The following is a 25,268-nucleotide window of genomic DNA, read 5'->3' as shown; positions in this document are numbered from 1 at the left end:
ATAATAAAGCCAACGAACAAGGTTTTCATCGACGTTTTGTCGAAGTACGAATGAATCACAAGAGTCGACTACCAAAACGAGCGCAGCTTACACTATGTCCAACACCACATAACTACTAGTGCTCCACCAATATGCGCTAGGTCGAGAGGACTACCGGCACACAAGTTAAAGAGAGAAGTTGAACACATGATGCAACTAGGCATTATTCGGCAATCTAGTGGCCCATGGGCCTCGGTTTTACACATGGTTCCGAAGAAAGCCCAGAACCCCAGACAGATACCGAATTCCTCATCTGCACGACTTTTCCCTAGATCTACATGGAAAACACATTTTCCCGAAATTTGACCTTGTGAGAGCATATCATCAAATTCATATAGCACCAGAAGATATCGAAAAAACAGCCATGATCGAACCTTTTGGTTTGTTTGAATTCTTATGAATGCCATTCAGGCTTTAAAAAATTCTGCACAGACATTTAAACGATTCATGAACGAAGTTATAAGAGGTTTAGACTTCGTGTTTGTTAGTATCGAGGATGTTTTGATAGCTAGCTCATACACAGAAGAGGATGTACAACATTTACACATCCTCTTTGAGCGTTTCAAAAAGTATGGCAATGTGATTGACCCTTAAAAGTCCATATTCGACGTCCCAGCTTTAGAGTTTCTGGGACATCACATCGACTCCCAGGGAATTAAACCACTACAGGAAAAAGTGGAGGCTATCATTCACAACCCTGCGCCGAATTCATTAGAATCAGTACGTTGATTATTTGGCATGTGCAATTTTTACCGACATTTCCTACCTAAATGTGCAGACACATTACAACCCCCAACGGATCTTTGGAAGCTAGACAAAAAAGAAACGAAGTCAAATGAAGACGAACTTTTCACACTGCATCCTGACGCTAAAACGGCTTTTGATAAAGTAAAATCCATGATTTCAAATGCCGTCATTTTACATCACTTAAACTCTGACCCTACGACTCACCTAATTCTCAGTACCGGTGCATCTCAGAAAGCAGTAGGTGTAGTATTGCAACAGTGAATAAACGACTTGTTTACAGCTATAGCGTTCCGCTCTAAACGACTATCGCCAACTCAAGAGCGTTATAGCACATTCGGTCTCGAGCTACTAACTATTTATTTAGCAGTAAAGCACTTCAACTTTTTATTACAACGACGCAAATTCACAATAATGACCGACCATAAAACTTCATGTTATATTCTTACCACGTCATACGACGGACACTCACTACGACAACTGGATTATATTTCACAATTTACAACAGACATCCAGTTCATTAAAGGATGTTTCAACATCGTAGCAGATGCCTTATCTGTAAGGATATCAACATGCTGGTACATAAACACGATATTAGCCTTGAAACTTTGGCTGCAGACATGAAAACCTGCAAAGAAAAGTCCAATTTTGTTCTCAAGCCTGTACCTACATCTTTCTCAGATTCATCTGTTATTTGCGACGTTTCGAACGGCAACAACCGCCCTTTTATACCAAAAGCTTGTCGACGACCGATATTTCAACAGCTAAACGAACTTTTACATCCTGGAGTACCAGTCACAACAAAACTCATCACAAAACGTTTCGTTTGGCCTAAAATCAACTCTGATGGAAAAAGGTGGACACGAAGTTGTGTGCAATGTCGGAGTAGCAGTGTTCAAAGAAATACGATCCGATACATTGGAAAGTTCTCACTACCCGACAAACGCTTTTAACATATTCATTTATATATAGTTGATCACCTACCACCATCAAACGCCTTCACACATATTTTCACAGCAGTGGACAGGTCTAATACATGAGCGATAGCATGCCCTGTCAAAGATAAATCTGCAGAAATAGTCGCATCCGTATTCCTTGACCGCTGGATATAAAATTACGGAGTACCTTCAACTGTTCTACAGACCGTTGTCCCTAGTTCCAATCCGTAGCATTTCAGGAATTTACCAAAATTCTAGACGTAAACAGCATCAAAACGACAGCTTATCATCCAGTGGCTAATAGTCTGGTAGAAAACTTTCACCGCTAATTGAAAATCTCACTGATGAAACAAGCTGATACATCGAAGTAGAGCGACACCCCACCACTTGTACTGTTGAGAATCCGTTCAAATATCAAGAAATATATCGGTTGTACATCCTCTGAACTGGTTTTCGGTACAACTCTGACATTGCCAGGTCAACTAGTAGACCCAGACGCTACAATATCAACTGATCGGACTCTTTTTGTGAATCATTTACTGCAAACGATGCAAAATATCGAAGCAATACATTTGAGCGTACATAACAATCGCGTACAATTGAATAAACGCCGGTTCCCCAAAACTTTCTACAGCGGCACCCTCAAAATTTACCCAAAACGAGTCAAATTTTTCCGAAATTGGGAGGTTGGTTCAAAAACTGCAGAAGTTGAATGAATATCTAACTTTTCCATCACAGGCTCCATCGCGAAGCCAATATGATTATTATGAGTATTTGAATTCTAGTACAAACCATGAATCCCAGAAATAACGGAATTAAAACAAGAAATATTAAATGAGCGTGATTATACGTATTGTATTTGGAATTCGAAATCAAGCATTCAACAAGTACAAAGGAATCGTTAGTTCATACAAACACTACAAACACCTAGTTACTTGCCTACTTAAACGCTTTACCCATCATGAAAAAGCCACCTATCAGGATCCCACAATGGACTCCTTCCTGGGCAATCGTTTCAAAGTTTTTCAAACTACTATCCATTCTTCTGACGTCCACCTTTGATTCCTGACTCAAATTGTCCTTTGGTCTTCTTATTTTGCGAACTTCACGTTGAAGCTTACCTCGTAATGCAGTTGGATGACTCGCGCAGTATGCCATTTCCATCTACAGTATCTTCCCCTAAATAACTCTTTAATTGAAAGCTACTGTGCTCTCTTCCATAGTTGGCTTTCGCTGATGGAATCCAGCCAGCTAACAGTGAGTTTCTTGAGTAGACATTTGTTTACAAATACATGTACTTTTGGAATGATGATTGTAGTATTTCTTCAAGTTTCAACTCCGTACAGTACAACCATCTTGACGTTTGTATTGAAGCCTCTGACTTTGATGTTGTCTGACAACTGTTTCGAGTTACACATGCTCTTCAATAGTAGGAATTCTGCTTTTGCTTCGCCAATACCAGTCCTGACGTCCGCATCATATCCTCTCTATTCATCGATGATGCTGCCCGGGTATAGGAAAGTTTCCACCTCTTCCAGAGCCCCATCAAGCGTGATTTGGTTGATGCTCTGTGTTGTTTTTCGGGACTTTGATTTTTCTCTTATATATGATTAAACGTACTGCTGCTACATTGACTGTCCACACCTGAAATTGTTGGTCTGTATGGGATAGAAGAGTTAGGTCACCTGCAAAGACCAAATCGTGTAGCTTCATCCAAGCCGTTCATTGTATTCCGTGCTTCCCATCAGATGTCAAGGTCTTCACGGTCCAATCGACCACCAGAAGAAATTGAAAGGGTGAGAGTGATCATCTTTGTCTGTCTCCAGTCTCCACTTAGAATGCGTCTGTCAGCCGTCTTCCATGCACGAATTAACAGTGTCTTCCGTCGTATGATGTTGACGGCTTTCTCAAGTACACCATAGTGTTGGAGAAGGTTCCATGGAACCTCTGATCTGTTGACCTTGAAGTTGGGTGTCTACTGAGTCTTTCATCCGGTTCAGCAACGATCTGTCAATATTTTTTCATGGTACTATTAGTGGCATGATGCCTCCTTAGTTCTCACACTTGACAAGAGATGTGCTTCTTTCAAGTATGTCAGTGGCACTTGTTCCTCCTCTCAAAGCTTGCTGAATGGAACGTGGAGCATGTTTGCAGTTGCTTCTATGTCTGACTTCAGCGCATCAGGTGAGATATTGTCAGGTCTTGCTGCTTCCTTACTCTTGATTTGTTATGATGTACTCCCCGAACTTGACGTTTACATCTTCCATCGGAACGACCGGTTCGTTTCCCGAGCACTTCTCTGCAACTGACTGAAGCCTATCATAAAGCCGATCCTCATTGTTTTCATTGCTAACATTAGTGGGTGCATGACATTGATTACCATTCTTCTTCATGATCAGAGTACAACAGCATCTCTAATTCAGTCTTTTCTGTCCAGTTTGGGTCTAAATGGTTTCAATTATTTCTAGAGTCGTAGCTATTTGACTTATCTCCCTAGTCTCTCACACATTCCAGGCACCCATTAGTCTGCACTTCATGTGAAGAGAGTTCAGTTCCAACACTGAGAAATGTTTTGAACACTTTTAAGTGTAATCACAGACGCGCCTCAAAGTTACAACGTTGTTGTGTACTTTTCCTTAGAAGAGAGATCAATATCATAAACTAAATGAATAGACAGGCAAAAAGGGGTTGACAGGGCCGAGGAACAAATTATATGGAGACAGCTCGGACCCGCAACTGTCCTCAATGAGCAATGGGAGAATAAGAGTTTTTCTGATAGTTGCACATAATACAAAATGTACCCGAATTCACAAGTCCTGGATATGAATGACAAAACAGAACGATCACAACTTGCTAACAGTGGGAGAAAATTTAAGTAGGCAACATCCTCCGTCTTATTGGGAGAGCGTGATAATACACGTTTTATGAATTATTCAGATCGATGTCACGAGGAAGACTGGAATCACACATCATTAAAGAAACTGATTCTTACCTATCTGCGATCTCTGTTCTTGAATATATTAGGCATGCGTAGTTGACAAACTGGTGAAGATCTGCTCATATTACTCTTTTAAAGTCGCTAAATGCTTTCTGGAAAGCATTATAAAACAAAAAACTCTGTTCAATATTAATCACCTTAACTGTTCACTTACATTAAAAGAAGTGTTTCAGCAACTAAAAGATTTCCCAAGTAACCAAAAAGGGAGATTTGTGGATAACGCTGGGCAAATATTGAAGAAAAAGTTCTAATTCTGGAGAAAATTTAAATTTTCGCTGTAGGTGTGAATCATGATCGTGACCAAAAGCATTGAGCGTCTTGTTGTGAACAAACAACCCCTACAATTGCATTTCATTGGGTTCATTGAAACCATTTTATTTTTCGGATCTAATACGATCTTCAAGGAAGCGGGTATAACCGCATGTTGCCAATCGACATTAGCTGAAAAACAATTAAAATGTCTGCACTAAAAAAGAGAGGTGACACACTTAAATGATTTTTAACGTTATTTTTGGCTTTCATGCGTCAACAGACCACTTAATTGTGCGAACACCAACAACTCATGCAAGCTAACACGTACTCCAGATACAGGATGCCGGGTTCGAACCAAGCCATTCAAGGTCGTGGAGGCAGGTTTGATCCCATGGTTTCCAGCATAGTCCTGGAAGGGTGTGGTAATTTTAGGGTGAAGATAGCGCTTAGTCTAATCAGCTGTAAAAAACTTGTTTTAAAACGTATTCGCCACAAAAACGATAGTCCAGGAGTGGATGATGCTGAGGTCTGCTTACTGAAGCTTGCTGATAAAATATCTAATGGGACAGTAATAAAAATAAATGATACAGGTTATTCTAACACTTGCCATTTCAGTTTTAAATAGGTACTATTGTGTCTGTTTCCCCAGGGACTCTGATTGGAGGCAGTTTTAGTTTCGAATGTTCAAATAGTCGGGGTATCGGTTATTATTTGGAATTCCTACTCATGGTTGCACCGTTTTGTAAAACTCCTATTGAATCAACTTTGGTCGGGGTTTCGAATGTTCCCCATGATCCGTCTGTAGACATGATCACACAGTCGTGGTTACCTACCTACCGCATCTCTGTTGGTTTAAGTGCTGGCGCCTCAACAAAAATCGATATTCAGAAACGTGGTGTATATCCTGGTGGCGGGGGTGAAGTATTGTTCTCTTCCAGGCCTTGTAGTGGTGTTGTTCCAGTTGACAAGATTGATGTTGGAAAAGTTTGTAGGTAGGTAAGAGGTCTCCTTGAGTGTTCTCCTTAGTGATTCTGTAATTCATCAAGTATTTGGATAATTTCCATCTCTTGTCTGTTACTTCCTCACATTTCCTAAACTGACTACAGCCGAACCATTTTTACATTTAACCAGCCACATCTGTATTGTGCGCGAACTCACAAAGTTGTTAGAATGATCGTATATTGAATTTACATAACCCATGTGCATGTCATACATATTAGCTTTAGTTAATGGTGTTGATATCGAATAGAAACTTGATTTAACATATATTTGAGCCTGGTTGAATTTTGATTTTGACTATATCAACTGTTGAGTACTCTCATTTCCTTGTAAATTTTATTTAATATTTGCTCAGTTCCCAGTCCTAAATCATTAAGTTAAACCACGCATTCGAATCCCATCCATATTTTAGCAAATCAGTCTTATGAGTATTTTCTGTGGTCCCCATGAGATTGTCACTACTCGCTCAGTGCGTACATTAACACTGGTTCATGTTATCATTTTAACATTTGCTAACCAGACACTTAGTTACTGATCTACTAAGAAGACTTTTAAAGGTTTATTCTATTTGTATATTGGCTTTTAAAGACAAGGAATTTTTATTTCTTTTGGTTGAGTAATATCCTTTAGAGCTGATGCCTAGCGATTTTCTGCTTTCACCAACTTGCTTCCGAAATCATCTGTTGAGTTTTTTTGACTAGGTGGTTTTTACTCAAGATAATCCAACTGAATGGCTTGAAACGTTATTGAAAATGACTCAGAACAAAGGCCAGTGATGATCCTGCTGTAGCTTCCTGGGATATTTCATAATAGTTATATAAGCTGACTGTAACTGTTAGGGACAATTTTTGAGCTAGATTTTCTGTAGAATACAATTTCTTCATTGACTACACCACCTTTTCTTCCATCACTACGCAAATTGCTGCCTTATCTGTATGACGGTATCGTATTTCACTAGAATTTCTTTGAAAAATTAATATGAAACGTCCATGTTTAAATGCTGACTGTCTACTGGCTTAAATTCGATTAATTTCCCATGATAATTTAAATTTTTTAAATACTTCTAAATTCACCTAATCAAAACAACTAATTTTTCAGAGTTCGTGGTATTGCATGGAGCTGTCGTGTTAGCTCTTCATACGGACAATCCTTAGTGTCTGGTGCGAAATCAGTTCTCAATCAATTTCTAAGTGATGTATACTTTACAATAGATCATCGAAAGGTTAGTTTATGATTAAAAATGATCAAATGCTATGTATGTTTTAATGTTAAAATTTAGGCTATTTTTGTTAGTTTCGTTCCACGTATAGATCAAATCGTGTTTTGCTGAGTTCTTTTGCCACATGAATATTAGTGCTTGTTAGCTGTTTCATGGCTTTTAAACTGAAATTTTATAATGTTCTTATGTTGACGCGTTTCGATGACATGGCTTTATATTTGTTGGACCTCTACTGTTTAAAGCCTGACCGTTTCTGCTACCTTGACGAGGTGACGGGCTTGCCTATCGTAATGAACTAATCGAGCTATACTGGCTGGAACAATCATTACTCAAAGTTCTACCATGCTAGGCAGGTCTGTTGAAGAGCGGTAAGACTAAAAGTAGCAAACCCAAGGTCCGATAGCGAAGTCGTGCTGCTGACTGTACAGAGGTGTGACGGCAGTAAAGTGTTTCCTTCAAACAGCCAGCACAACAGCAATGCTGCCTTCTCACAAGGAGGAGTGCGGTTAGAAAACGTCGGCCCTTAAAATACACACTTCGCCTTATCCCACGGATATCCGTCTCCGACTGCAAGGTCCCAACAAGTACGGAGTTAACACGAAAACTACTCACAAAAGGTCGTGTGTGACTGGTCTCAAGCAGTTGTCTCTTGGGCACTGCGGTCACGTTCTCAGGTCACTAAGACCACCCCTAATCCAACTTCCTTTTGAGGCACCTCCAGAAGAACCCTTCCACGGTGTGGGCAACCGGGAAGTGATAACCGCCCTCATACCTCTAATAGCACTCAAGACCACTGCAGTTATAATCGATCTTCCTCTTTAATTACTATTATTTCTCCTACCTCGACGTTCAACTTGAAACTTCCTCCTCATGTGTCACCATGGTGGATACGGAGGATTCTGTATGTTTGTTTCGGAGACAGCATACATTAATGGTACGAGATTCCGGGGTTTTTGTCAAGGAGATCTGCTGGCTGATATGACACAGAGTGCGTACTTTCGAGGCTCCGATGTTTAGTTTGGAGCTGGGTGTCAGTAGACCTGGGAGTGTTTCGCGCACTAGAATAGTTGGTCATAGCGACTTATTTGTTTATTTAACACATAAACATTAGTACAAGGAAGTACCAAATAGAAATGCGCCATACAAATAATTCGATTTGTGTGAGGGCTGAGATACTATCCGGGTGCTTAAACCGAAGCAGGTGGTTTTCTTAGGGGCCACACCCGGAGCATTCGACCTAAAGATCTGATTCACAAGGCAGTGGAACAGCGTCAAGTGACGCAGCCCTATGATGTCCGTTGACCAACAATAGGTTCATACGCCATTTTTCCCTCAGGATCCTGGAGCTTATTTACACCATTGGTTTTCAAACTCCCCTAGTTGGACACGAAGAGACATTCGCTTTTCGTCGTCTCAATTTCGTAAACAACACCCACACCGCGAGAAGGCATTGAGTAGGACTTCCCTGGCAGTGGTTGTATTCACATGGCCATGTGCGAGCATTTCAAGAGGAAGAACTGATCCCACTTTCGGCCGTATCAGGGCAATAATTATCATACAGTGACTGAAAATAGATAGACGAAAACACTAATCTAAAATTCAGAAATCATTGTACTTTATTGTAACATATCAGAAATTTCTTAATCATCAACCTCTGTGTCATTTACTTCACAATTATCGATAGTCAAAAAATAAATCCCAAGCTATTGGGACAGACATTTATTAACAAACAGAATTTTTCTGCAAATCACTCTTAAAATATACATTTATGTGGTTGAGAAGTCATGGGAGCTTCATGATCAAACCATTCATTTTAAAAAGCGCTATGCAATTAAAAGAATAAAGGCGACCACTGAGTTCATGCAAAGTACTAACTTTGATTTAACTGCATGAAAATCTCTGATTTTTTTCATAATTCATATCACAGAGAGTAATTAATGGGCTTGATTTTTGGTCAACTATGGTTGACATACTTTTATAATTCTGTCACCATCTTGAAACATCAACCTTGGTGGCTTGGACATGTTCTACAAATGTCGTCCCAGAGAATTCCACGTCGTGCATTATTTGCCGACGCTGGGACTGGTTGGAAAAAGCGGAGAGGTGGTCAGTGTGTGACATGGTGTCGTGGTATGAAAGAAATCTGCAAAGGACTGGCTTGTGTTGGTCCTTCACGACTCCCTGGCTGGAGTCCGAGAGATGGTGCTACACAGTGGTTAGAGACATTATCAGATATGGCTCAGAATAGAAGCTAGTGGCGGTCCTGCTGTAACCTTCTTTTACTTTTCTCATAAAATGTGGTTGTAACTTCCTCAACTGAAGGAGTTCTTTCTGGTTGTACCTTTCCGTTTCCTCCAATATTATTATTATTGCTATTATTATTATTATTATTATTATTATTATTATTATTATTATTATTATTATTATTATTATTATTATTATTATTACACTACCATACACCAACCTGTGGTAGTTATTGTTCTTTTTTTTCTTATATTCATCTTACCTTTTTCTCTTCCCATTCTCATTGTTTTGTGTGGCTCATATATATCTGGTGTCCCCTTGTCTAAAAGGTTCGAATGATTTTTCTGGTTAGCGTTTTTTAGCGAGTTAGTTTTCTACGGGATGGGGTCGCTAACCCCATGCCCAACCCTCCTCCTTTATCCGGGCTTGGGACCGGCAGTAGCCCCCGGAGGGACTCCAGGTGTCCCCTTGTACCAATATTTATATGTTCAAATAAAATAATACTAAATAAAATAATTCTGTCTGATATATTAACTTTGAGTCATAACTATCCATAACATTTTCAGGTTCACCTGACAACTGCAGCTCCTAGGTTTTTCTAAAATACTTGTAAATATGACCTTAAATGTACTATATCATATTGTTTTGTCTAACTGCTCCATAGATCAGCTCATCTTACGTTGTACTCACACCTCCAATGTATATTTCCCATTACTAAAACTTTATATCTACTATACTTCATTTATTATTCCCCCTATTAGAGGTGATCTAAATGCTAAAATAAAATTGTAGTCGATACACTTTTGTTCTTCAGTCTTTGGTGTTAGAATGTGGACAACAATACACAGTTTTTCATTCATCATTTCTAGTCGAATAAAGTTGGAATCGGTTAAATGACTAATTAAAACTGTATTTTTATCTATGCTGGTATTTTTAAATATGCATACCCTTGATATTTACATAGCTAGGCTCAAGTACTTCGGCTTACGGTCGTTTTGCGGTTTGAGTTTTAACTGATTTTTACTTTGTGTTGATGTGTGAGCATACAGCTCAAGATTTTTTAAGATTTAGTGTTAGTTAACTTTTAACATTTTGTGATACTTTTACCAACTTCTTCAGGGTCAATATGCAGGCAAAAGCCCTGGGTTTGGTCTGACTCTATGGGCGGAACGTAAAGATGGTGGTGTATATTCTGCAGAAGCGATGTCGGAACCTGAAGGGAGTGATAACGTACTTATGGATGCAGAAACGATAGGAAAATTAGCAGCAAACCGACTATTAGATCAGGTATTCATTTAGTATAACCCTGCTTTCAATGTTACTCATCTCAGTAGGTTGAATTGACATTTTTTTGTCATTCATGAAGTCGAGAAACTCACTATTTGAACTCAAAAATTTTCATTTATCTAACCAGTAGACTATGCACTTGGAATAGTTACTACTTTCTGTAAGCATTCTATTTCCAAGGTGGATTAGCTTCCATAAAAATTTTGAAATCTATGTATCTTATAACGTAACCCTTTTAAGTGATAAAAAAATTATCACTTGAATGAATGCCTAGTCTGTTTATTATCTGGTTTTTGTCACTAAGTAATATCAGACAAAACACCAAGGCCGAAATCTCCAGCCTAATAGTATGCATTCGTATTTTCTTAAAGAGTGTTCTTACCAACGATTGACAGGTTATACTATTCTATGGTTGATTATAATAAAATTCGACGTACTTGACCGCAACCTTTTTAGCTATCTAAGCATCAAAGAACACTGGAAATCTTTGAATCAATGAATTCAATGATAGTATGGTAAAATGTCACAAATGTTTGTGTTATTCAACCTCAAATTGTCGTAATGTTACTAAATATTGGTAACAAAAATGTCGAAAAATTAGAGATTATGTCTAACTAAATCTAGCTTGATTAATTATTCACCAGGTCGGATATTGGAAATCCAACTGATCGGAATCCTTGGGTTAAAATCTTGGTGTATTGTAAATTCAAAATATAATATTACGAAGCATGAGAAGAATCAAGGACTCCATAGCATAAATGTAATTGAATGTCATCGAATATTTGGACTAACTCTTCAATAGCTCATTTTGGAGAATCGGAAACAAACTTTATAGTTTAAATCATCTTTCTCAAGATTTATGATAGCTTTTTTACGTAAACCTTGTTTATAATTCTCTGAGGAATGTTCGCAATCCTTTTACGTATTTTATTGATCATTACGAATTCTCCAATTGAGTCACTATAGATTTTACATCATTATTTACCCATATTGTTTATTCTGAATTATATGAAAATAAACATAGGCTTAGTTAGGTCAAATTTCTTCCTTTCAGCCTAGTAGCTTCATGTAGTTAACGTTTCACTAATGTAGTCAGTCATAATCAGCATGGAGCTTGGGTTGGCCTAGGTTGCGATACTATATTAGCATGATGAGATGAAGTTAACAAGATAAATGGGAAAGGAGTCGAAATAACGTTGTACCGACTATAGCGTTTTGAATATAGTTTGAATAGGCTGTGAATAGGTTTATCTGAAAGAATACTGGGACTCAAGATTTAGAGAAAGAGTAAATACATTTACGCCATGGTGATTAACATATAGAATGAGCGCAGTTTTCAAAGGAACAGGGAACAATAAAAATTTAATCAGATGTTGTTTGTTGCTAACAATTTAAGTACATATTCATCGCGATCGACCTTGTTTTATGAATTGTGTACTCAATTGGTTCATCAATCACCTTCATGTTACCTATCTCATTAGTTGTTAACAAAAATGAACTTCTCAATATTTCTCGATATTATCATTTCCGCTTTTTGGGCTTTTACATCTATCCAGTTGGATTCTTAACCACAGTTTGTATAATATAATTTCTTATGTATCCACTTATCATTGTCTGTACAGAACGACTGTAGCGATTTAATAAAGTTCATTCATTAACCTGTGTTCAAACAATTCACCGAAGCAGTCATTTAATACAAACTGTTCTGTGGATTATCTTTTACAATCGTGTTTGATTTTGTGACTTCTCAACTCAAGTATAAGTACTGTCTTCTTGTAACCCATTTAGCTACAATGAATCCACTTTATTTGAAGTGACTGATTTTATTTTTTTAGATATCTGATCCATATAAGAAGACAACTAGTTTCTTCATAATATCTCCCAAAATGCAAGAGTGATCCTTCATTCAATGTAAAATAAAGCATTCCTCCATTTTCAAACAAAATACTATGCAGCGGAATTCGTAGTTAGCGATAGTTAATCATCGATTTCTCTCAGTATCCTTAAGATTAGTCCAACAGTCATGATGTACATGAACGAATACTTCTCTACCCTTTTGTAATTAAAAGTAATATTGATAGAGCTGAGAATCTTTCTTATTTAATGACATACATCTCAGCTCACAATTCAGTAGCTTTCTTTTTCAGTAGATTTGTTCCTTATTAATTTTCATCCCTAAAACCAATTCAGTGGACTCATTTTGTCCTTATTAACTGAAAGATGATCTAAATAAAGCACTATCAGGTCACTTTTCGTTTAAATTAATGCATTTATTAGGCGCTTGAATACGAGTCACACTCTAAATGTGAAGGATAATAATACTACTTGGTTACCTAAACCCTCAGTAGGTGGAGCAGTGTGACCTAGTGGTTGAGGGGCGAATACCTTAACCTTGAAGTCACTCTCTGAGAAATCTAAGTTATCAATTAAAGTTAGGAATTCACTATTACTTTGAATGGTTTAAATTCGATACAAACTAGGATAAGTCGTTTAAGATGTCTTTTTTGGGGTATTATTGGAAATTATATATTACTTCCCCATTTAGTCGAATAATACATGTCTACATATCCCGCATAAGTGTCAGATCATTTTCAATTATTTACCAAAGATTATAGTGCATATACCACGCTGTTATTTTTTGAATGTGCAAGATATACAGAGGGGGCTTCATTGATTCGGGAACCCAGTCGTTGGCTTTCGTTTTAATGGCTTGTGAAAGTGGACGTAATGCTAGCCGTCTGGCTGTCGGAAACCTGTCCGAATATTCTGTTTGTACATTAAGACTCATTCAAAAATTCCTTGGAGTAAGTCATTTAATTAAAATTCTGTTGTAGTAGTAAATTGCTGCATATTACAGATTCACGTTTATCGTGACATGAACTTAAAAGAGTCACATTAGTTCAACTTCGGTACCGTTAACATATACTAACGCTTTGACATGTAAAGTCTAGATAGACGAAAAACTAATATTAGGAGTTTCACAATTTACCTCATGGACTGGTCTTATTTAATTAACTACCAAGAGTCCTGGCGAGAAGTCGTAACTAGTGGAGCTTATCCTTGTCAGGTGTGAGGCAGTTACCCACCTAAGTTAATGGAAAATAATCACACAATATCGTAGATTGGTTGAAGTCAAACATAACACCGTTGGATGCCCGCCCAGTGGTCTGGAGGTTAATTATTCGCGCACGAGACCGAAGGTTCTGCCTTCGGATCTTGCGTGCTAAGTCGATTCATAATCTCAATCAGTACTCAACAACTCTACACTGATAACTACTAAGAACCGGAAAGCATTGGATAGCCGTTCCATCCTGAAATGGGACTCTTGAGCAGCGAGTATACACAACCATACTGGGAATCAAATCCATAGCTTTCAGGTCTCGTGGTGACCACTTAAGCATTAGAACTACTGAGTTTGCGTGGTATAATAGCAACTCCAATCAGTTTCCAAAATGGAGCGGCTATCATCCAATTCTACCGGTTACAACTGTTGGAAATCTCCTTAATCCTTATATACTGATAATATTCATTTTCTCACTAGTGACTAGTTTTGGAATATGACTCCCGGAGTTTTTGGTGAAAAGTTATGGCCAATCGAGTTCAGCCATGTTAGGTGTCAGACAGTTACCCACTGGTGATAGTATGGGGTGATTGTGGAATATTATGAATTCGTTAAAGTTAGAAGGATAAACCACTGGATGTCGACTCTTTCGTCAAGCTTAGACACTCGCTGCCACAACTGAACATCTTGGTTTCGATCTTCAGAGGTGGGTCATGAATATAGACTATCGAATGGTTTCATACTAGGGTAAAATAACTGTTCAGTACTTCCTTGTTCTCAGTGTCTGGCTTAATGAAATCAGTCCATGGTATGAACTATTAAGTCCAGTCATTTTCGCAACACCCTATAAGTAGTGTGATGAGATATCCGTCATTTGCAACTTTTGGGAAATATTTAGATTGAACGAAACTTCGTTTAAAAGTAATCCTACCAAGACGACATATTTATGAAACGGTGTCAACTCAAGCCGGTAGGAATTGTGTTACGTGTTTTCTATCATGCTTCATTTTTAAATATAATGTTTGCAAAGATCATTAGTTTGTTTAATAGATTCCGGAAAACTTGTTGCTTTGGGTTCGTCAGTTAATACAAAAAAATGTTACCTTTGATAAACAGAAATTACAGGAGTACATTTTTTTTTAACTTTTAAAATAACTTACTGAATCATGATAGCCTATTTCTACTTTTTGATGTCTGTCTTTTGACGTATTGAAACAATATATTCTTCGTATTATATCGTTAAGATTTTTAGCCTTCATCTATATTTTTCTGTTTATATCTTAGACTGATTGATAAAGTTATTTTTTGTACTCTTCCTTTCAAATGATTGTTAAATTTCATCTTTGTATTGGTAGTTTACATACGATAGCAGCACACGTTTTGATGTTCTACTCCATTCAAACTTTGTTTTCCCTTTGTAACTACAATTTCTTATTTACTGCGTATTGTGTCGTTTCTTAGATGTTTCTTATATCTTTCTGATGGTAGAAGTCGTAGAGAATATGGACTTATGTGAAAATGATATTATTTGAACTAGTCAAAATGGTGAAAGTTATTAAACTGAACTCTAATTCATAAATAAATGGGTGAAAAACTGTTGAATATTTAAGATAAAATAATTGGTCATTCAGTCAGATTTCATATTAATATTTTTTCTCTGTTTTAGGTAACATTTAATTTTCAGTACCAAAGCCAAGATAATCCTATCAAATTATCTGAAGAGAATGTGGAAGAGAACGAAAATGAGACTGATATAGATTCTAATTCAAAAATGCTTATTGCTACTTGTTTCGGTGCTGGTGTACAAAATATTAATAAATCTATTAGATAATATTTGACATTTATTCGTCTTTTTATCATGTTATGTAAATTAAATGTCGAGGCAACTGTTCTTGTAATACTCACGTTTTAGTAACGATCATTTACCCCAATTATTACGCAAAATATTGTTTCAAGGATTATTATATAACTAGCGAATTATTATGACTAGTTAAGGCATTTGTTGAAATAATATTCTTACGATATTCCTAACACTAAGTCGTTACTGTGCTCTCCAAAGCAATTCACTCTCACTGTTTGAATTATGACTTACATTATGATTAAGCCTTAAGCAACCTGTTTATTGTCACGTTAATGTAACAGTATTGACCTAATTAAAGTCAATGCATTTATAGACGCTTCTTGAGTGTCTGTAAGGATACTCATCGATTTCGTTTCTAATCCCGTATATCACTATATTCTTTATGCTAAACGATACTTGAATGGTCTCAATGATTGTGATAATCACCTAATATAGTAAGTAGAAACGTCACGAAGTATAAGAGGATAAATGAGTTTGTGTAAAAGTTCGAGTGATCAGCTGACAGAAAATATTTTGAAAGTTTTGTTACAAATCATTAGAATTTCTGAGGATAATGTTATTTATATCAGATCAGTTGATTAGGTTAAGGTATTTATATAAGCTAAAGCTAAACTTAGTGTTTTGAAGCAGATACAGTGTATGCTGGGCTCTGTCGTTCCCCATATTTTAATAAGAGACTTTTAGTCAATTGGTTAACACAAAGATTGGATTTTTATATACTGTGATAAGTGATGACAGAAATGAATATGAATTAGTCCTAGCAAAATTTGACCAAAATTTCCTACCTCCATTCTTTAAGAAAATCAGTTTTTTTGTTATGGTTGTACACTATGTATAGTGTATATCTATCTAGGACCGTCAAAATGTTTTTTGCAGAAGACGGGTGAATTCTTTAAATGCTTTCTGGAAGTATTATTTTGGTAATACACTCATTTTTTAGGTTTTTCAACTGTAAGTATATAAGCATTGTCATATCAATATAATAATATACAGGTTCGCAAAGTCATACTACTGTATATATCTAACAAAATTGATAGTTGTAGAGTATTTCTGCATTCCACTTATTTATATCTTTTCATAATTACCGACTTCTATTTGTGCGTTTAATTTCTTTCATGCACAAACTAGTAGTTGTATCATTTTTATGCTATCAACAATAAATTTCGTACTAATTTTTTTTCATAAGTGATAAGACAGTTTCGTTACTTCATATTTAAATAGTTAACCCAAATGTGATACAATTTAAACATTTTCATAAATTTATTTATGGACATTTTTGTCGTTCCGCATTGTATTTCCGGACACGAACATTTATTATACTTTATTTTACATCAGGTTTATTGTAAATATTTCGTTTCGTGTATATCTAAACACTAACATTTAATGTTCTTGTTTACTAAACTTACTACTGGATAATTAATAACCTTATTTCGTCTTTAAATCATGTGTCTTTATCAACAAACGTTCTCACATATTGCGCGTTAGTGTAACATAATGCCTGAAACAATCTGGTATATCAGCTAAAACCATAGTTATACTCATACATCGGCAGTTGTATTTTAAATACGTTTTGGAAAAAGCGTTTAACAGCTTAGAATTATAAAGTGAACTTTCAACTGTCTAACTGGATGTAATGAACTTATAAGTAACGAAAGTCTACTGAAATATTTGGGAAGAATATGACTTATTGGGGGAGGGGTTATACTTGGTCGTTTAACACAATTATTTATGGTTCTGGTATTTTAGAAAAATTAAACAGCCGTCCACTTCCGCTGGATTAGTTTTATATCATAATGCTTAAACATCTCTGTATTAACCATATCAGCATATAGTGTGGTAGTGGGGAAAGTTTTGTAGCAACACCTGAATGAAATCTTAAGAAGACTGAATTTTTATTGTGATTAATTGAAAAAAAAATTCTTGAATTAAAACTACCATCCGTTAAAAATTTTGAACAGAAGAAATTATTTGTAAATATACATTAAGATTTGAACATTTCTAATAAGCTAGGTTATGAACATATATTGCAAGTATCATGAATGTTCCCTGCAAAAATATGGATTATGTTATTTTTATTTCCCATAGTAATTTAATACATACATTTTTCCGCTGAATACTCCATGATCGATTTCCTAAATTATGTACTTAATCTTCGGAATGATAGAGTTTTACTGATCGAATGTGATTCCTGCTTTTCAGTGATTATCTAACTAAAGTTAGTAATGTGGTAGGGGATTGTATATTGTTTTAGAAAACCAACCTGAAATTCTTAGGGTCATGTTTCATTATAGTCATTTAATTTGTATTACATTCTCAATCTCTGTTTATCTAATGAGTTCATAGTCGAACCAAATTTATTATTTTCCGTGTCCTGAAATATTTTTGAAACTATAATAAAGTTATTTCAAATCACTAACAAATAAATAGGTTAACAAAAAATTAATTAAGTTTGTGAAAAAAACATAAGTTAGTGTAATGAATGTTTTCTATCAATATAAGGCGAAGAAAAAGGTATTATCGTTTAACAAACAGTATTAACAAGATGTTCACCTGTCGGTTTTTAACTGACTAATTGAAAAAGAGAAGTAACTGAGTTTCAGGAGGAAGTCTAATTAGTTTATCTATGTGTAATTGGAACGAGGAATGATTTTATGGAGTGACTGACAAAAATTATCGAAATAAATTCACCTTAATCTAATGAAACTCTGGTGATAATTTTTTTGAACCACATTTGTAACAGATCGGCACGTTTCGCAGCCACAGCTAGAACTTTTTCGTGATTTATACTAACATCATTTTCTGCGTCCAAAATACTATTATTTGCGATTAGTGAGACAGCAAGCACTTTGATTCCACAATGACATGCAATTATTACTTCTGGTACAGTACTCATGCCTATAAAATAACAGTTAAAATGATAAGTTATGAGTTGTGTCGTGATAAATTCATTATAATATGTTTTAAATAGTAAATATGACATACATTCAATATGATTTCAACATATATGTAACAAAATAAAATTTAACTCGGTAAAAATGTGACATGCAAGTGTAATGGCCTTTAAGCTCACACTACTTATACGAGTCCCAGAAATACTCTCTGACTATTCAAACTGAAGTAGATGTTTGCATTGAATTTTTTCAAAAATTTTGTCAGTACAGTTCAAGTATTAGCACAATTAAATAACTGGTCCTACGTTTTTGGTTGATGATTTTTTTCTCAGCCATACTGGTATATTGCTATAACTGGACAAAACATTGTTGCGGCTACTTATTATAACTGGGCAGATAATGAAAAAAATTGACTCAAGGTAGGAGAGAAAACTAAAGATGAGAATTTTATTTTTCGCCAACAATTAATCCACAGATGATGCAACAATTATGTATAAATTATACTGACTTACATATCCTTAACTTCTTTGGTCGATGGTCATATTTAAATGCAGTGAACTGGGCAGTAGTCTACATCAATTAACCACTAACTTAATTCAGGTATGTGGTTAGCAAAATTAGTATATCAAATCGGTTTAGCTAACAAGTTTAATAATCGCTGAGTTGCATGTTTCCGCAATCTCAAAATATATGTCTGAATAGGTTCGTTTATTCACCAGAACACACGTAAGGGAGACTTTATGTGCACAATGTAGAGATAGTAATTCAGTTAATAAGTGAATGTAAGTAATATTTTTGTTACTAATTTTTGGATATTACTAGGTTAGTGGAAATCGACTGCCATATTTATGTTGAGACAAGTGAGCAAAAGTTATTTGACATTAAAAAACAAATATCTTCATTCACCACAGCATTAAGCAATCGAATGTTAAACTAGAAACTACTGTATATGCAGTAAAAGTAATCAAATTGGAGCTCTAATAATACAACAATGTGATTGGGTAAAGTATCATAGCTTCATGAGTTGTACTGTAAACCATATCTGTTAGTAGGAAGCGAAATTTTACAACTCTGAAGTTCAAAGCGTAAGATATAACGAATCAGGGTGTCGACATGTAATTCAACCACACAACAGTTTCGTAACCAATGATTTTGGCTCAGTAGGTTATATGCTTTTAAAAATGAAAAGCATTTGTGACTCCCAATTAAAGTGTACCTGTAATTTAAAGTAGGATAAACGTTTGGTAAAATGAAAATTGATAGGTATGTATTTATAAATCTACTATCGAAATATATATAAAGTCTGTCCAATTGATAGCGAAACCCCCATTTCAAATTATTTTGTCCAACTTATGGTGGATAAAAATTTTTACTTTACGCCTTGAAGTGTAACATTTAATGAAATTACCAACAACATCACAGTCCAACTTGAGTAGCACATTGGACTCATCGGGAGTTTCATATGTAGGACCACCATTAAAAGCATAAACACCCTCGCGAACCAAATCCTGAAAACCGTATTCCTGTGCTATTTTTAAAGCCAATTGTCGCAAAGGACGATCATAAGCATTAGATAGGTCGGGAAATCGAGGTCCGAATCTGTAAAAGTTGAAGAGCAAATTGGAACCTACTCATCTTGATTGGGTCCAACCAACACATTATTTAACCCAAGTCCAGGAAAATTTATATGACCCTTTATTATTACAAAATCTCCACTTTTAAGCTCTCTATTAATCCCACCAGCTAAGTTGGTAATCATAAGAACTTTAACTCCCAAGAGCTTCATGGCTCGAATAGGAAGTGCAATCTGTTGGATATAAATTTATTACCGGTTACTCACTTCTCCGTTTGAATATCCTTCATACATATGAAATCTCCCTTGCATTGCAACTACTTTGCGACCACCAAGACTTCCAAGCACTAAGTTTCCGACATGTCCAGCAACTGATATTTGTGTATAAAAACGTTAAAAAAACTAACTGGTTGTTTTTGGGAAGTTTGGTATATTTATGTAAGGGATTGTCTTACGTTCTTCTATCTCTTCGACTAATTTACTGAGACCACTACCACATATAATTCCAATATCTGGTAATACGTTTGACACTGATTTAATATAATCTGCTGCCATAGATGCATTTTCATAGTTGGCGGCTACTGGAGTAGTCCTAATGTTAGACAAATTTATTGATGTGTTGCAAAACTTACATGACACAAGGACCTAAATACCACCGAAGAAAGAAATATACATAAAAATGCTTGTGAGTCAAATGTTTAATGTTAAATATTGAATATAAGAATTTTATGCTGAATGTTTTTGTGAGTAAGAAAATTAATTTTTAATCGAAAATTACTAACTTCAGATAAATCTTACTAAAAAAACCCAGCTTATTTTCATAGAAAAAACCGTTAAATCATTATCTACATTATAAAGATTACAGGTTGGTGGGATTTAACACTTCAAAGTGTGTGCAGGAAAAACGATGAAATTAAAAACTAGTTGGAACCAACCATTTCTAGAGATTCAAAAATGAGAAGAATATGCAAAATGATTCATTTACCATTGGCTTTTAAATTATTATAAAGAAAACGTTCATATAGAAAATGCAAACATTCCCTGGGAAGATTGAAGTTTTTTGTAGATGCTGAAATGTACCAACTACCCAAATAAATGGTATAAGGGCATGAAAGCGATTACTCCAATAATTTTTAATTAACGTATCACAACGAAGATTACAAAAACAAGCTCACCGTCAGGGCGAGTCACTTTTATGTTCGTGGTGCTTATACCGTATTCTAGATACTTGAATTTATCAAATAGCGACTCAGAAACGATACAGGACATTCAGTCTCAAGACTTACTCATACTTTTTTTCACGATAAAAGTGTGATCATAAACAAAACTGATGAAATGTAAAGTTTCCGAAACAATATAATGGATGAATCCTTTTAAGTAAGGCGATTTTTCAAAAATGAAGGATTTCAAAACATGACATGCAGATTAATAATACCACTTAAAAATTCATTACGTATCAGATCAACAATAAACAGCATCCTTCAAATAGTGATAAAATATTGAGATTTTGGCGGGCAAAGCTATTTCAAACGAATTTTAAAATTCTGGCATACATTTAATATCATATGGTATTCCACGACACATTCAAGCATTGCAGACCATATGTAGCAAGCGATTTTAAATGATTTGAACTTCAATTTCTCTCATAAGTTTATATGACAGTAATCGTGGTGAGTTTTGATGAACAAACGACAACATGAGTGTCTAAAAACGTGACACAATTTGAAAAATTCTTGCCTAATTTCATCAATGTTGGCGTTATTCATAGTGAAGAAAAAATTAAGCGAATGAAAAAAGGAAGGAATGTTGAATAATTGTGAAGTTACACGTTATAAATTTTACCTAATAGGATTATGGAACTCCCAAGCAACACAAAAAGGGGAAATAAAGAGGGAAAAAGGGGAAATAAAGCGGACGAAAGGGGAAATAACGGGGAAATGTCGTTTTTTCGCCTTTACGTCGGTTATTTAGGGGAAATGTCGCTTTTTCCCCCTTACGTCGTGTATTTGGGGGAAATTTGTCGACAGTTCTACGTAACGTACAGTGTTTGAATGAACCGCATCGGGAACTGAAGTTTTCATAAACTTCGACAAATTTAGGCACCGGTTAATAAAAAAACAAAAGTATTGTCATAGAAACAATGTACAAAATACGTAACCAGGCATTCGGTTGATACGCATATAGAGTGACTTCGTTTGTTGTTTAGCTAAAGTGTTCCGACATGCTTTGGAGACATCACAAAAAGCTTACGTGATGCAGGTGAGTGACGTGCTGTCAGGATTTTAGGTTCATTGTGACTGATTACCTTCTTAGGCCAATAATATGACTTTTTCTGATGTCAGTGAGAATGTTCGTAGACGTAGGGCCACTGTGAACTTGTCACGTTCCCTTGGTTGTCACAGAACCACTTATAATCGGAGGTGGAATAAAATGAGAGCTGCTTTAATGAAAAAATATCACTTTCTTTCGTTCAGTGAGTTCGCTAATGAAAGCACCCTAAAAGGTAACTGAGTTTAACAATGTTGTTTACTTAATTGATAGAAGTAAAGAGAGAAGTCAGTTGTAATGAAAGTACTTCGACTAGTACCCCGTCCACTAGCAACATCAATCAAAGGCTTTCACATAATAGTGGTATGAACATTAAATTCGTACGTGAATATCTATCTTATAGGACATAATGAAGTGAACTTGTGCTCTCAGAAGTTCGTGAATCGCAAAGAACTGGTGAACGGCTTCATGATGTATCTAATATCAAATACATCTCTGAACATAAGAGATGCTGATCGGGTTCTGTATGGTCTAAGATTTCTTATCCCGGACATACTGAAAAGCATCAGAGATGTTCTGAAGACATGTCAAAGTGTTCAACCAAAGTTCATCCGCAGTGGGGTTTACTACCATCTAGGATTGAAAACCAATCTGCTAAGATACGTTGACCTTTGGTTGTGTACTACTGATTTTGACTCTTTAAAGTTATATGTCAATGTAGATGGACTTTCTATGTCTAGAAGCTCCAATCAACAGTTATGGCCTATACTTGGACGGATCATTGCCCCTCGGCTTAGTGACGTGTTCATGATAGGGATCTACGGAGGGAATAGTAAGCCGGCAGAATTCAACGAATTTTCTGCGGACACAATTTCTGAAATAAAAGAAATGACTGACGTGGGTCTTTTTAGTGTTAAGTTTTATAAATGTATAGCTATTAGGTTGGCGGCTGTTATATGTGACGCACCTGCTCGTTCTTCTGTTAGGTACACGGTAAACCACAACGGTAAGGCAGGTTGCGATAGGTGTATTGTAGTTGGGAGACGGCTGGAGGGGAAAACGACCTTTCCAAATGGAGTATATACTTTAAGAACAGATGACACTTTCCGTCGTCAGACTCAATCAATTCACCATCAAGGACATTCTATAATGGAAACGCTTTCTATTAATATGATCGTTACTTTTCCTCTAGATCCTATGCACATGGTGTACCTTGGTGTTACCAAAAAACTAGCTAATTTATGGATAGATTTAGCACGCCGAAGACTGCGGAACTTTAACTCATGTGCAATTCGGGACATAAATAATTTAATATCTGGTTGTGTGGCAAGTACTCCTTCTGACTTTCCCCGTAAATGCCGTACACTAGACTTTGTATCGGCATGGAAAGCTTCTGAATGTAGGTTGTTCCTTCTGTATTTGGGCCCGGTGATTCTTGAAAAGACATTGCCACAACCTTTTTATCTTAATTTCCGGCGTTTAGCGTTATCCATGTATCTGCTTGCACATCCCAAATTACATAAAACTTTTGTAGAAACCGCCAAAATAGATTTACTAAACTTTCTGAATGAATACGAATGGTGTTATGGGTGTGATATCTCCAATCGCCAAGTACGTTTAATTACTATTTAGATATTCACTATTTAGTTCAACACAATGCACGTTTTACAGCTGCATACGAAGTAACCTATATCTATTACTTAAACTTCAGGTGCCTTAACTCATCGCTTTTTGTCATCCTCTGTCAACGAGAAAGACCTTGGTAAGCTCTACGACATCGCGACACAAGGTTACTTTCACGACATCCGAGACAAGATGATAAAACGAAATAGGAGAAAAGAAAATCAGGTATGTACTAATTTAAAGTGATAACCTCCCTACGGCTCTATAGTTACAGTCAACAATACTAACAAACATAACCGTAAGTTCAGCTTCAAGTATTTGCTTGTGCAAAAGCATGTCATTGAGATATGGTTGTGAACTTTTTTTTTAAATTCAGAATTCACAGGACGAATACCTCAATTCTGATTAGTCCGTGCAATTGTTTTGATGTTGTACCTCGATTTCAATAAACATTATTCTTTCAAACAGCTTACTCTTTTACCTACATGGGAAACTGTTGAAGTGTTGAGAATGTGTGTTTGAGTTTCAGTGAACTTTTGATTAAATGCACATTTCTTATGAATAAATTATAACCTGTTCGTTCTTTTTCAGATAATTTCAAATAACAATGAATTAGCAATTGCATTGCATATGCATAACAATCGATGCTTCAGCTTGTGCTCTACTGTTGTACAATAATACGCTTTTCTTTTTCAATAAAATTTTTGAAATATTTACCGCTTTTCCACTGCATTGCAGATATATTTTGGTCTGTTGTTGAAAATGAAGGCGAACATAGGAGACCTTTGGGGTTCTGTCGATGGATAGAAAATAGTAGGTAATGTGTGTATTTATGCGAAAAGTAGACAATTAAGCGCATAAGTAGGCAATTCGGCGGATATTTAGGCGAAAATGCGACAATTCAGCGAATATTTAGGCGAAAAGGCGACAATTCAGCGGATATTTAGGCGATAAGTCGGTAATTTGTCGACAAAAAGGCGAAAAAGGGGAAAATCCGCATTATTTCCCCCGGACAGGCGAAAAAGGCGACATTCTGATGCGTTTTCCCCTTAATTTCCCCTTTCGCTACCAAAGCATTTACCCCTTTTTTCTCCTTTATTTCCCCTTTTTGTGTTGCTATTTCGAAAGCCTTAAAGATTTCAAATGAACGACTCCGTAAAATATCCGAGACAACCTCAAACATTCGAAATTTATCAGGTTTTAAATTGTGCGATTTAACGAACAATACATCAGACTATCTGTAACACGGCCTTATAATCTTAATAAGGTTA

The 25,268-nt window shown here is 36.0% G+C and overlaps 3 protein-coding genes across 5 annotated transcripts; 2 read left to right on the top strand and 1 right to left on the bottom strand.

Moving 5' to 3' along the window:
* Positions 1 to 5,311: 5,311 nt before the first annotated feature.
* Positions 5,312 to 15,612, top strand: RCL1 (rRNA-processing endoribonuclease; the record flags this gene model as incomplete). Its single annotated transcript, XM_012941501.3, has 6 exons — positions 5,312 to 5,561; positions 5,597 to 5,963; positions 7,069 to 7,192; positions 10,553 to 10,720; positions 13,372 to 13,524; positions 15,448 to 15,612. The coding sequence occupies 6 exons, from the start codon at positions 5,312 to 5,314 to the stop codon at positions 15,610 to 15,612; spliced, it is 1,227 nt and encodes a 408-aa protein (XP_012796955.2).
* A 1,299-nt stretch (positions 15,613 to 16,911) lies between these two features.
* On the bottom strand, positions 16,912 to 22,164 carry MS3_00002872 (uncharacterized protein). Of its 2 annotated transcripts, XM_051210529.1 has the most exons (6): positions 20,739 to 22,164; positions 20,514 to 20,698; positions 20,374 to 20,477; positions 20,165 to 20,340; positions 19,942 to 20,132; positions 16,912 to 18,537 (listed from the first exon to the last, which is right to left on the bottom strand). In XM_051210529.1, coding segments are annotated over exons 1-6 (864 nt in total). In that variant the 5' UTR covers positions 20,741 to 22,164; the 3' UTR covers positions 16,912 to 18,331. The 2 variants fall into 2 exon arrangements, with proteins under 2 accessions (XP_051070528.1, XP_051070527.1); XM_051210528.1 differs by having other exon boundaries at positions 16,912 to 20,132; positions 20,374 to 22,164.
* Positions 22,165 to 22,250: 86 nt separating this feature from the next.
* On the top strand, positions 22,251 to 24,713 carry MS3_00002871 (uncharacterized protein). 2 transcript variants are annotated; one of them, XM_051210526.1, is made up of 7 exons: positions 22,251 to 22,365; positions 22,420 to 22,609; positions 22,648 to 22,737; positions 22,778 to 23,985; positions 24,022 to 24,056; positions 24,086 to 24,222; positions 24,266 to 24,713. In XM_051210526.1, the coding sequence occupies exons 1-6, from the start codon at positions 22,360 to 22,362 to the stop codon at positions 24,138 to 24,140; spliced, it is 1,584 nt and encodes a 527-aa protein (XP_051070525.1). In that variant the 5' UTR covers positions 22,251 to 22,359; the 3' UTR covers positions 24,141 to 24,222; positions 24,266 to 24,713. The 2 variants fall into 2 exon arrangements, with proteins under 2 accessions (XP_051070525.1, XP_051070526.1); XM_051210527.1 differs by having other exon boundaries at positions 22,251 to 23,985; positions 24,266 to 24,295; positions 24,374 to 24,713.
* Positions 24,714 to 25,268: the final 555 nt, after the last annotated feature.

Source organism: Schistosoma haematobium, chromosome ZW, assembly GCF_000699445.3.
Source record: "Schistosoma haematobium chromosome ZW, whole genome shotgun sequence".
Classification (NCBI taxonomy): Eukaryota; Metazoa; Platyhelminthes; class Trematoda; order Strigeidida; family Schistosomatidae; genus Schistosoma; species Schistosoma haematobium.
Note: the sequence above shows the minus strand (reverse complement) of the source record. Positions and strands in the feature narration are given on the sequence as shown.

Bases quoted from the DNA above. Each gene is read 5' to 3' on its own strand.
- MS3_00002871 (XM_051210526.1), top strand. The intron at 23,986-24,021 runs GTACGTTTAATT...TTCACTATTTAG, and splicing joins GTGATATCTCCAATCGCCAA to TTCAACACAATGCACGTTTT. The intron at 24,057-24,085 runs GTAACCTATATC...CTTAAACTTCAG, and splicing joins GTTTTACAGCTGCATACGAA to GTGCCTTAACTCATCGCTTT.
- MS3_00002872 (XM_051210529.1), bottom strand. The intron at 20,478-20,513 runs GTTAGTTTTTTT...CACAAATATCAG, and splicing joins AAACTTCCCAAAAACAACCA to TTGCTGGACATGTCGGAAAC. The intron at 18,538-19,941 runs GTAATTTCATTA...GTTATTTTATAG, and splicing joins GTTGGACTGTGATGTTGTTG to GCATGAGTACTGTACCAGAA.